The following is a 12,448-nucleotide window of genomic DNA, read 5'->3' as shown; positions in this document are numbered from 1 at the left end:
GTACTAAATGCTTAGTTGACCCACAACGATAGCATCTTCTAACTGTGAATGCTGCTTCCTCTCTGTGGTCTACAACCTCTTTAGGATGCCGCTCCTCATCAGTTGCATATCTTTTACTGGACTGCCTCCCATTTCTGGAGTTACGGTGAGGGGTTGTGGCCTTCCTCTCATGGCGTCTTTCCTCCTCATCAAGCAAACGGCCAGTTAAGAAATGCATTGTTAATTGGCTTTCTGGGATTGCTTCCAGAGTCATCACTAAATTGTCCCATGACTCAGGAAGTGAAGACAGCACAATATAAACTTTTCTCTGTTCAGAAAAATGTTCCCCAAGTTCATTTAACTGTGAAAACAAATCACGCATTCTTTGAAGGTGTGTTGAAACACATTCACCCTCACTTAGTCTGGCTCGGTACAGAGCTCTCATTAGAGTAATTTTGCTGCCAGCAGTGTCTCTAATATGTATCGCTCTCAGTGCTTGCCAAATCTCACTTGCTGTTTCAAGGTCTCGCACATGAGATAACTGAGACTTCTCTAAACTCAAAATTAAATTGGCATAGGCTTTGTCCTCCAGCCTTTGGTCTGCTTCATCTACTTCTTCATCCTCCTCTTTTACAGGAGGGTTAACAATAACAGTCCAACATTGTTCTTTCTTTAAAAACGCCTGCATCTGTAAACTCCATGACATATAATTGGACTCTCCCAGTTTCTCTACTGGAAAATAGGAAGCTCCCCCTTGAGCTCCAGCTCCAAGTCCAGCCATGGCACCACCCAGCTTTCAGCTTTCCACTCAGTTCTTACTCACACGTGGCTTGAAGAAAAAAGTTCGGCTCCTGGTCCCAAACAGACACTCCCTGCCGATGCCTTCACACAGCCAGCTGCTTGAGAAACGCTGAGTTGCTTCCAGTCTCTGGGTTCTTTTCACGCTCTGTCTCTGCCCACTCAGGACTGGGGACTGGGCCCATAACCTATTGGAGGGGAATTTCCAGCTGGTGGCAGAGGACAGATGGACTCCAGGAGACATAGGTGTAAAAACCCAAACTAAAAACGAAAGCTTTATTACTAAGCAAATAAACACAAACTCTGGTGGATGTTATTCCTGCAGGCAAGCAACAAAACTCAGCTTTTTTCCTTTATAGCAACGGTCACCTGCAGCCAATTAATTCCAGAAACTTCTTAAAGGTATATACACATGTTTCTGTGCCGAATGTCCTCTAACTACTTAGGGGCATTTCTTTCTTGATGATGAACTTAATGTAGGACCTGCAAGCCCATCCTCGCATGTGAATCCTGGAGAAAAATTCACTTATGAGTGGGAGGTTCCTGAAACCGTGGGTCCTACTCCGGACGATCCAGATTGCCTTACTTGGATTTATTATTCAGCATCGGATTCAGTCAAGGACAGCAGCTCTGGCCTAGTGGGCCCATTCTTGGTGTGCAGGAAAGGATCTCTGCTTCCTTCAGGGAAACAGGTAATGCAGGAATAATTGAAATCCTCCTCTTTGTATCACCTACCTTTTTGGTGCCAGCCGCACATTTGGGATTTTGAGAAACTCTGGTGAGTGTTGGTCACAAAATGGCTGCTTCAGGGGCATAGCATAATGGCTGCCACATCTTAAAGACAAAATGGTGTGGGCATACCTCTCCCCACCCCAACGGCACCTACATCAGCCACCACCACCCACCCTCACAGATAGAAGTGCTTCTGTTCTGAACAGAGGAGCAGAAGAGAGGATAGGTGTCAAATTCTGGCATCGAATGAGGTGTGGTCATTTTTAAGGGGATGTGTTCAATGTAGTAGAGACTGAAAAAAGGAGGTGAGCAAGGATTTATTGATTTTTGAGAAGATACTTACTGAGATTTTTCTTGGCTGCCATACTGGGGGCACACTGGTTCCTGTGGGCACCACATTGACTCATTGCCTTTGCCATAGCTGTCAACTTTTCCCTTTTCTTGCGAGGAATCCTATTCAGAATAAGGGAATTTCTCTTAAAAAAAGGGAAACGTTGACAGCTATGGCCTTTGCCCACTGCTATCCTCCAGAAAACCTTTTTTTTTTTTTTTTAGTGCTATGTTGGAGCAAACATCAGGGGTGCCAACTTAGATAAAATATTGGGGGCTCCCAGATAAGCCCCCTCCCCAATAGATCACAAGATGTGACACACGTACACCATTTGAATGACAATACCCATCAACTTAGGGGCGTCTGCCTCCTCAAATATTTTAGTGGGGGGGCCAAAGGGACCTCAGCCCCTAGGAGTTGGCTCCTTTACATAGAAGACTCGATTGATGTTTGCTCCAGTTCAGCGGTAAACAGTGAGTTTTCCTGAGGGAAGGCAGCAAGCAGAGGTGTGGGTGAGCCCTGACTTTCTAATCTCCAGCAGCATAGGAAGTCATTTGCTGGGTGATTTGAAAAAAAAGCACCCCAGAACCTGAAAGGCGTTTGTAAGGATGTTGGATAAGGAGCTGCACATTGTTTTACAGATACAGTGGTACCTCGGGTTACAGACACTTCAGGTTACTTACTCTGCTAACCTAGAAATAGTACCTTGGTTAAGAACTTTGCTTCAGGATGAGAACAGAAATCGTGCTCTGGTGGCACGGTGGCAGCAGGAGGCCCCATTAGCTAAAGTGGTGCTTCAGGTTAAGAACAGTTTCAGGTTAAGAACAGACCTCTGGAATGAATTAAGTTCTTAACCCGAGGTACCACTGTAGCTAGCCCCAGCCAGTTTAATAGTGTTTTCCCACATGTGTCCCCACCCCCACACTTTTACACTTGCTCTTTTCCACAGAAAAATGTAGACAAGGAGTTTTTCCTCCTTGCCACAGTATTCGATGAGAATCTGAGCTGGTATCTGGATGACAATATTGCGCTATCTGGAGGAAACCCTATGCAGATTAATAAGGAGGATGAAGATTTCCAGGAATCCAACAAGATGCATTGTAAGTTTATTGTTTTGTTTTGTTTATTGAAATGATGATGCCAAATTCTTTACCCCATCTCCCCCACCCCAATCACCTCCCCAAACAAACACTTATTCAGAGAAGGTCTCTGGGGAAGGTCTTTCACCCTGGCTCAGATGGGCAGGGGCGGCCTGTCCCATTTTGCTGCCTGAGGCAAAATGGTAAAGTGCCGTCTTCCCCAGCTGCTGCCACTGCCCACCTGGCTAACTGGGGTTGTACAGCTTCCAGGTTCTGGCAGTGCCCCCTCCCCCCATGAGACGTGGCAATGGCTTCCAGTTTCTGGCAAGATCCCGCCAGAACCCAGAAGCCAATGCTGCAGCCCCTTCTCTTTGCTTCTCCAGCAGTGGTGGCTGGGGCTATTCTCCACTGAAGTTCTGCCACCCAAGGCAGCTGCAGCCCAGCCCTACATCTGGGGATCAGCCCATAGAACGTAAGCAATTGGAACTTACATAGGTTCAAGACCCCAAAATGGGCATTCTGGGAGCATGCCCAGAACAAGGAGAGACATTCTGGGAGCATGCCCAGAACAAGGAGAGACATTCTGGGAGCATGCCCAGAACAAGGAGAGACCAACGCCTATTCAAAACTTCCTTATGCTCAGTCACATGATACAGCCACCAGGAACTTAACCAGCAAAAGTGTGGGGTCAAATTCCTCCTGAAAGGAGCTTAGTTAGAATTTCTATAGTTAGAATTGTTGGGATACTGCCAGGGAGATCAAGCCCATCATGGCCCCCACGACGTCTCCGGACGATCCATCGATCTCCCGTAGATACAGTATCAGCAATTAGCGGCACGAGCTCCAGAAAATAGCTTGTGACATTCCAGAGCTGATGCACACTCTATCAGCAGATAATTCACAGCAGAAGTTGCACGCAGGAGAGCATATTTACAAGTTTATTCAGCGTTGGTCAGAACAAAGAAAAACATGACTGCCTGCCTCAGTGTCTCCGACACAGAGAGAGAAACGAAAGCAATAGAAAACATAAACATCCTGTGAACAGGAAATGCGCAGACTCTGTGACTCACAAAGCCTGCTCCCTTTTAAGGTGGAACGGAAATGTCCTAACAAGAATTGCTGTGTGTTTCTCAGCGAGTAATGGGGAATGAGATTGCAGTCTATCATTCTCTCATTCCTTGGGCAATAGGAGAAATAGTTTCGGAGACTTGGGTGCTTTCAATCAAGAAGCCACTGTTCCATGAAATAATTATTCATTCAGCACATAAACTATGGCACACACTCCCACAGGAAGCAGTGATGGTCACCAGCTTGGATGGCTTTAACAGTGAATTAGGCAAATTCACAGAGGAGAGAGCTATCAGTGAATACTAGCCATGATGGCTGCAGTCAGAGGAAGCCACACTTCTGAATATTAGTTGCTGGAAACCCCAGGAAGGAAGAATGCTATTGTGGTCGGATCCTGCTTATGGGTTTCCTGTGGCCACTGTGGAACATGATGCTGGACCAGATGGGCAACTGACCTGATCCAACTGGCTTTCCTTACTTTGTTAGATTCATTTATTCCAGTGAGTTTGAGTAGGACTTAGCTGAATCCAATCCTAAGATTCTACAATTCACTCCTGTGTGACTTGGAGCAGAATCCAGATAAGACAGCAAATATGTGTATAGATGCATGTTTAATTAGATGTAAGCCCTATTAGCAGGGTGAAATTTATGTCTGAATAAAGATACATAGGATTGGACTACATGTGTTATTAAATATTTCAAATAGATGGAAGATGATGGCTTGTTTAATTTGCAAAAACTGTAAGCACATAATATGCATCTTTCCTTTTTGCTATTGAACTATATTATGTTAGTTGCGGGATTTTGAACCTGAATGTGTTTAAACATCAATTTGCACCTTTCTTTTGCAGCCTTAAATGGATACATGTACGGAAGCCAGGAAGGCCTTGAGATGTGTAGTGGAGACACCGTTTCATGGCATTTGATTGGCTTGGGTTCAGAGGTTGACATTCATGGAATACATTTTTCAGGAAATACCTTTTTGACCAAAGGAGGAAGAAAGGCTACAGCTAATCTCTTTCCACATAGCTCTCTCACAGCTCTTATGAAGCTTGACTCAGAAGGTGAATGACGACAATTGTACTTACTAATTTTAAACCATCCATTTGGTTATATGAACTTCTCAGTTTACAGTCTCTGGACCAGCAAATTATTTCTAAAAGGGGGAAACTGAGTCGCCATCTCTCCTTAGTCCTGTACTTAGTTTGAAGAAAACTTAACTATGGAACTCACACCCCAATGAAATTTCTGTGGCAGAGTTGAGCAATTTCCAAAGCGAGGTTAGATATCGATGGAAAATTATACCAGTAACTGCTAGCTGATTATGCAAAACTCTGCCTCCATCCGACACTGTTCTGTAGTTGGCTCTACCCCTGCACCACCATTTTGTGACTGGCGGGCCTTGGTAATTTTCAGCCTTCTCAAGTCAGCCATATGTGTAAAAAGCTTGGAAAACCCCTGCTCTAGCTCAAGTCTAGGAGGTGGTCTAGTGTGCACTCCTGTTGGAAATGCTAAGAATTAGTGGAGTTGGTTTTTCTCTCTTGTATCCTTCTCTTGAGAACCTTCAATTGCATAATGAGTAAATAGTATTCTGGTCCTTCTCTTTTCTGTTGAGTGTGACCCATGGGTAAGCAAACTAAGGCCTGGGGGCCGGATCCGGCCCAATCGTCTTCTAAATCCAGCCCACGAATGGTCTGGGAATCAGTGTATTTTTACATGAGTGGAATGTGTCCTTTTATTTAAAATGCATCTCTGGGTTATTTGTGGGGCATAGGAATTCGTTCATTTCCCCCCCAAAAAAATATAGTCCGCCCCCCCACAAGGTCTGAGGGACAGTGGACCGGCCCCCTGCTGAAAAAGTTTGCTGACCCCTTCAGTTGCCCCTTTGCTTGGGACAAAAAGATAGCTTGTTTATTTTTATTTATTTTTTAAAATTGTACTTGTCTCTGAATCCTCAATGTGTTACATTGAAAAATATTCCACTTGACCTGCTTCTTCATCTTGACCAATTTATATGTTACACATCTCTGCAGCTCGGGATAACACTTCATTCATTTGAAGAAGTGAGCTGACACCCACTTCAGGAAAGCTGATACCATAATAAGTGTTTTAGTCTTTAACACGCCACAATGCACTTTGTTGTTTTTGCTGCAAGAGACTATAGTTTACTAAGGGTGTTAGGGACTGTAGCTCTGAAGGGTTTCCAGGATCCTTTGCTTTTTCAAATGCTTGATGTGTACGTAGCCTAATGAGGCTCCTCCATTACTTTAGTTCCTGCAACGCAGGCCAGGCCATCATATTTCCTAGGTGTGCTTGGTTTGGATTCATTTGTTTGCTTCCTCTCTTTGTTTCTCCAGGGGTATTTGAAGTGGCCTGCATGACTACAGATCATTTCACAGGGGGTATGAGACAAAACTATGAAGTGAGGAAGTGTGCTTCATCACCAGAGGATAATGAGGTATATACCCATGAAAAGACCTATTACATTGCAGCAGTAGAAATAGAATGGGACTATTCCCCCAGCAGGACCTGGGAGCAGGAGAGGCATCACTTCCATGATGAAAGGTAAGGCCAGATCAAACAATAAATTCCTAGAAAAGCATATCTGGGATTGCTCACTTTTCCTTTCCATCCTTTTGTAGCAGACATGGATCCCAAGTGGTTGGTCTAGGCTCGGTGAGACCCAAGTCAAAATCCTCACCAGCCTAGTCACCAGCTATTAGCCTAACCTACCTCACAAATTTGTTGTGAGAATAAAATGTGCAAGGATGGGGCAGGGGACCACATAGCTATCCTTAAGCTCTTTGGAGGAATGGTGGGAAAAATAAAACAATACTTCTCTGGCATATTTAAATGTAAAATGCAATGAATGCATGGCAAACAATAATTAGGTGGTGTCTAGTATCACTAGTAGTGATACTAGAGCGCAAGGAAATGCTGTTTACCTTCCCACCGCAGTGATACCTATTTATCTACTTGTGTTCCTGATTCTACTATGAATTATGCATTTCATGTAGCAGATTTCATAGGGAGCATTTTTCCCCTGCTTCCGGCTTCCCTGTGTGGATTATTTTATGAATGCACAAGGGATGAGTTTCTTTTTTATGTAGAGTGCAAAAAATATTTAGGACTGGCACATCTCCATATCATCTCCGAGGACAGGCAAACCCTTTGATTAACACAAAGCCACATTCACAGAGTGTAGTAAAGGGCACTGTTGACTCCAGACCTAGGGTCTTACAATACCAAAGCGCTTAAGATGCAACAGGATTTTAAGTTTACCTTTATTCCTCTATTTAAGTTTCCACCCACTGTTTTGCTGGTAAGGTCTGCCATTCTGTAAAGCAGCCTTCTCCAACTGGATACAACTCAGATACATGACCAGTGGTCAGAAATGGTTGGAGTTGTAAGATCTGCTAAACCTGGCAAGGCATGCAATGACTCATGCAACACAACCCTTGCTTTTAAGCACGGGGCTGCAGGCACTTATCTCTACCAGTCTCTGGTTAAACTCTTATCACAGGCAGGTGGATTGTTGCTCCAAAATAGCTATGGACTTTTCCAACATGACTTACTGATATAGTGTGGCTGCAATTTAACAGGTCAGGTAGGCCTGCTGGAGGCCAAGATCGGGACCTCTCAGGTAGACAGGGCCTTTGGAAAGTCAGACATGGAGCACCTCTTCCCCGTGTTTGCTCCCTCCTGAGCTTCAGTCTTGTTTGCAGGCATAGTGGAAAGTTGTCCCAGCCCACTTTTCAGCAGTGGATGGGGCCAACCCCCAAAGTAGATGGGGCAAGACACCTCACACACAGTCACACTGTGTGTGACTTTCCTAACCATAACATGGAGATGCCAACCAGCCATAAGCAGAATGGCGTCTCATTAGTTCCTTCCTTTAACTCAAGAGTGGGGAATCTTAGGCCCAGTGACCAAAGGTGCCTTTTGAAGCCTGTCTATCTAGTCCTCAGGAATTTGCACTCTCCTTTAGCATTTTTGCCTGACTGAAATTTGTCCTTGAACTCTGATAATGCCTTTTGCCTACCTGGTTGGAAGATGGAAGATGGATGGTCTATGTGTTTGTGTAAAACACATTTTCACATTTGCAGTTACATAAATGATACCTGGAGTTTTTGACCAGTGCCTCTTAACTTTATTGGTTCTCATATTCAAATGTATCCTTCACTTTTCCCCCCTTCAGCCCAGGGAATTCATTCTTAAATAAAAGTGATAAGTTCATTGGGTCAAAATACAAGAAGGTTGTTTATCGAGAATATACTGACAAATCATTCAGCACCGCCAAAAAAAGGAAGGAAGAAGAAGAGCACCTGGGAATTCTAGGTACTGGCTTTATAAATTGAAAGAACAGCTATTGAACGTTATATTGGCATGAACTGAATTTTGCTGTGTGGGTCTCAAGTAAGGATGAAAGGAGGCAGCAGCTTCTGTATGTCACAATTAGCACTTTTTTTGATGGGCTACAACTGCAGGGCTACAGGTTCCTCACCACTGCATTAAACTGTGGGTTAGCATTATGCTTGAACCAGATCAATGTCTTGTAGATAAAGTTTAAGACTTAACACTGGATTTAATCCAGAGAAAATTAAACCCGCTTACATATAATTAAAGTCAATTGAATTTAAGTAGAGCCCTAGCAATTTAATTTGAGCCTTAAGCGCCTGTAGGTTTCCTTTGCACTGATTATTAGTCTTTGCAGTTTTGTTTTCCAAAGCACTTTGGAATTTCCTTTAATGCTGTGTCTTAGAGAACATATTTGTTTTTAATCTCTCCAAGGTCCACTACTTGTTGCAAATGTTGGGGATAAAATCACAATTATTTTTAAAAACATGGCCTCCAGACCTTATTCTATTCATGCACAAGGAGTGAAAATTGACTTTGCGGACGCAGCTGAAACCAGTTCAGGTAATAGTCTCATTCATTATTTCTCTCACTTTTTAAAATCTTGTTTTCCTTGCCTCAAGGTCTGTAGAATGGGGATAATAATAACAAAAGGACAAAAGAAGCAGAGAATGTGGAGCTGGTGAAAATTCACAAGGGCTTAATTCCTCCTGTTCAGTTTTTTGCAAAAACGTTTGGAAGACGATACGATTTAGTGTTGGTGAATCTGAAGGGGAAGGGCGTGCAACCACCAAGAATGCCTATCTTGTGTCTCTTATCATAGGACACAATCCTAACCCTAGGCCACCAGTGGTAGGGATTGACCTTTACCCTAAGCCACCAGTGCAGGCAGTTCTGCGTCCACAGCCCAACTGCTCACACCAGCCAGGGCAGAAGATGGAGAGCAGAAAAAATATCCCTGTGCTACACCAGTTTTCAGGCTACTGCACTACATAGGCCTAGAGGAGGTGCATTCTTGTCACATGGTGGGTCAGCACAGGATCCAGTCCTGCCCATGAAATGCTGCTCTTCAGGGCTTTCTGCCTCTCACCTGCCAGCAGGGATGCCATCAGTAGTACCTTCCACCCACTTGTGATTTGGATGGGTGCATTGGGGTGCTCCTCGCTGTCAGGGCTTCCCTGCCAATGTGGGCAGAGGGGCAGCTTCACTAGATGCCCATGCGTTTTAGTGTTACGAGAGAGTGAGAAAAGTTTCCTCTATTCCCCTTTCTCCACCCCCATCGTTCTGTCCGGACACTGAGGTCCAGCGCCGAGGGCCTTCTGGCGGTTCCCTCACTGCGAGAAGCCAAGTTACAGGAAACCAGGCAGAGGGCCTTCTTGGTAGTGGCACCCGCCCTGTGGAACGCCCTTCCACCAGATGTCAAAGAGATGAACAACTATCAGACTTTTAGAAGACATCTGAAGGCAGCCCTGTTTAGGGAAGCTTTTAATGTTTAACAGACTATTGTATTTAATATTTTGTTGGAAGCTGCCCAGAGTGGCTGGGGAAACCCAGCCAGATGGGTGGGGTATAAATAATAAATTATTATTATTATTATTACTCCATGCTATGCATGATTTTATCAATTTTAAATATCTGTTTCATGCAGGTGCAGTCAGAGAGTATGTCTGGAAAATACCAAAGAGATCTGGTCCTGCTGAAGGGGATTCCAACTGTATCCCTTGGGCATATTACTCAGCTGTGGATAAAGTTAAGGTGTGTTTTTAATGGCAGTTACCAAATCCGTTCCCTTACCTGGGCACAGAACACTTCTTCACCAGACCCCCTACATTGGCTTCATTCCTTACTAAACAACGAGTCATCTGACTTTGTTGAAATCTTGATGGAGACAATGGGATTGGCCCCATGTAATCTGGGTGTAGTGTGGTGTAGTGATTAAGAGCAGTAGACTCGTAATCTGGTGAACCGGGTTCGTGTCTCCGCTCCTCTACATGCAGCTGCTGGGTGACCTTGGGCTAGTCACACTTCTCTGACGTCTCTCAGCCTCACTCACCCCACAGAGTGTTTGTTGTGGGGGAGGAGGGGAAAGGAGATTGTTAACCGCTTTGAGACTCCTTCGGGTAGTGATAAAGCAGGATATCAAATCCAAACTCCTCTTCTTCAAACTCTTCTGGAAGCAGAGCTTTTAAGAGCGGCGGGGAGGAAAAGGTAGAGGCAGAATCTGTTTTCAAAGTACTTTGGAAGTGGCAAGCCAACTTTCATCTATAATGGATGTGTATAGAAGGGGTTGGATCCAGACTAGGTTAGGTCCCATTTAAATCCATCTGAAAATTTAGTCATGATTTAAATCTCATTGATCTCAATGGGACCTAAATGTGACTAATATATAGCAACATAGGCCAGAAAAATACGGAGTCATGGTGGTGGAGCTACCATTTCTGAAGCCTTGCCAACCAGGGTTAGAAGGTTGTGGGGCAGATTCCCCCCTCCTTTTATGTACTTGGTTTCCAGATTTTATTTTTCCTGTCGTTGGTTTCAGTGGGAGGGGAAATAACTATGGCAGCTCCAGGACTGGCTTATTATTATTTTTTTGCCCTTGTCTGGGAAATGGAACGGCTTTAGATCCAAGGTCTCCCTCAATCTGTCCCTGCCACACCTGATTTTCCCGTGCCTTACTGCCACTGCAGCACCAGTGACTAAGGTGGTGAAGCAGGACCACCTGGAAGAATTTTACCCTTATGATTTCTATATAATCATCTATCCATATATAACCATATATCTTTATGATGATTTCTATGTATCCATGTATACGAAGGGTGTTTGAATCATAAAGGCTTCTGCAGAGCTAAATGCTTAGACTTTAGAAATCCAAAATGACCTCTGCCCCATTTCTTCCCCCTTGTTCTTCTAATGCACTCAATGGCTCGCCAACATAGTAGGAAGCAAGAAATCTGATGTCCCGGCACTTTCCTCCGTCCAGGAAGCCTCTCAGCAGCTAAAAACAGGAAAATGCTAACCACAATGTCCCCGTTTATAACAGATGGCGTGTAGGAGGGTTACCAACATTGTAACGGGCAAATCAGTTTCTTTTCTCCTTTCTTACTATAATTCAGGGGAAAGGTCAGGCTGATGTACCGTGAGGAAAGCAGAAGTTGGGGAGGATTCTTTACATGGTCAGGGGCAAGGTTTATGCATGCGCTCACTGGTTTGATTTTTGCTGCCATATGCGATTATATACGATTATGTCATGTTTTATGGCGTATGTACTCAGGTATAAAGCCTAAGGGCGCTAGAGCTTCGGTGCCCAGTCTTTGGAAACCATTCCACTGGGTCATTAATGCTCAGCAATAAAATACCTCTTTCTCTTTCTCCATTGCTGCGTCTGTCAATTCCTGGACACAATTTGAGTGGGCCACAGGTACTTTAAAAATCCTTGCAACAGTGGCAGCAGAGCTTTCCATTGCTGCAAGTAGGAGGCCTCTAGAAGGAGACTTCCAGAGGTCTCCATCTGTGAAGGGCATCTGCAGGATCCAGCAGCCCCTTGGCCAGAAGCTTAGACTTAATCTCAAGCACTCGATATGGGCCAATATTTCGTCAGATGCTATTTCCCCATCTCCATTATTTTAGTAATGGCGATAGGTAATTATATCCCTTTTTTTTACTTTCAGGACCTCTACAGTGGATTAATTGGGACACTGCTAGTCTGTCGCAGGGAGCATATACGATTACTTTCCACATCTGCACAGCCGATACAATTTAATGTTCTTTTTTTGGTGTTTGACGAAAACCTGTCTTGGTACCTGGATGAAAATATCAACACTTACGCTGTCAACCCAGAAGGCGTGAACAAAGAAGACGAGGAGTTTATCGAAAGCAATAAGATGCACGGTACGTTTCTATGGCGATGGGATATTTCCAACACCCACAATTGCCAGTCATTAATCAGACATTCTGTGTTCATTACATTTGCCACATACATGCCAAACTGTATGGCATAGGGTTGTATTGCAGCTCTTGGGTCCTTTTCTCTTTTGGAAGCTGGGCTCCAAACATCCTGCTCGCTTTGTTTCCTTCACAGTTGGCCTCCTGTAATTCAGTAGGCAGA

The 12,448-nt window shown here is 44.3% G+C and overlaps 1 protein-coding gene across 6 annotated transcripts in view; it reads left to right on the top strand.

The window, feature by feature from the left end:
- The window catches only part of CP (ceruloplasmin), a 174,932-nt gene that overhangs the window by 19,133 nt on the left and 143,351 nt on the right, over nt 1-12,448 (top strand). For all 6 annotated transcript variants that reach the window (XM_083503960.1, XM_083503958.1, XM_083503959.1 and 3 more), the window contains 8 exons: nt 1,258-1,469; nt 2,790-2,940; nt 4,839-5,051; nt 6,345-6,552; nt 8,186-8,325; nt 8,779-8,907; nt 9,992-10,098; nt 12,012-12,231. In XM_083503960.1, the coding sequence (XP_083360086.1) occupies nt 1,258-1,469; nt 2,790-2,940; nt 4,839-5,051; nt 6,345-6,552; nt 8,186-8,325; nt 8,779-8,907; nt 9,992-10,098; nt 12,012-12,231 (1,380 nt within the window). The remainder of the gene's footprint in view (nt 1-1,257; nt 1,470-2,789; nt 2,941-4,838; nt 5,052-6,344; nt 6,553-8,185; nt 8,326-8,778; nt 8,908-9,991; nt 10,099-12,011; nt 12,232-12,448) is intronic.

This window comes from Podarcis liolepis, assembly GCF_965112155.1.
Source record: "Podarcis liolepis genome assembly, chromosome: 5".
In the NCBI taxonomy this organism is placed as follows: domain Eukaryota; kingdom Metazoa; phylum Chordata; class Lepidosauria; order Squamata; family Lacertidae; genus Podarcis; species Podarcis liolepis.
This window is presented reverse-complemented; position numbering and strand designations above follow the sequence as displayed.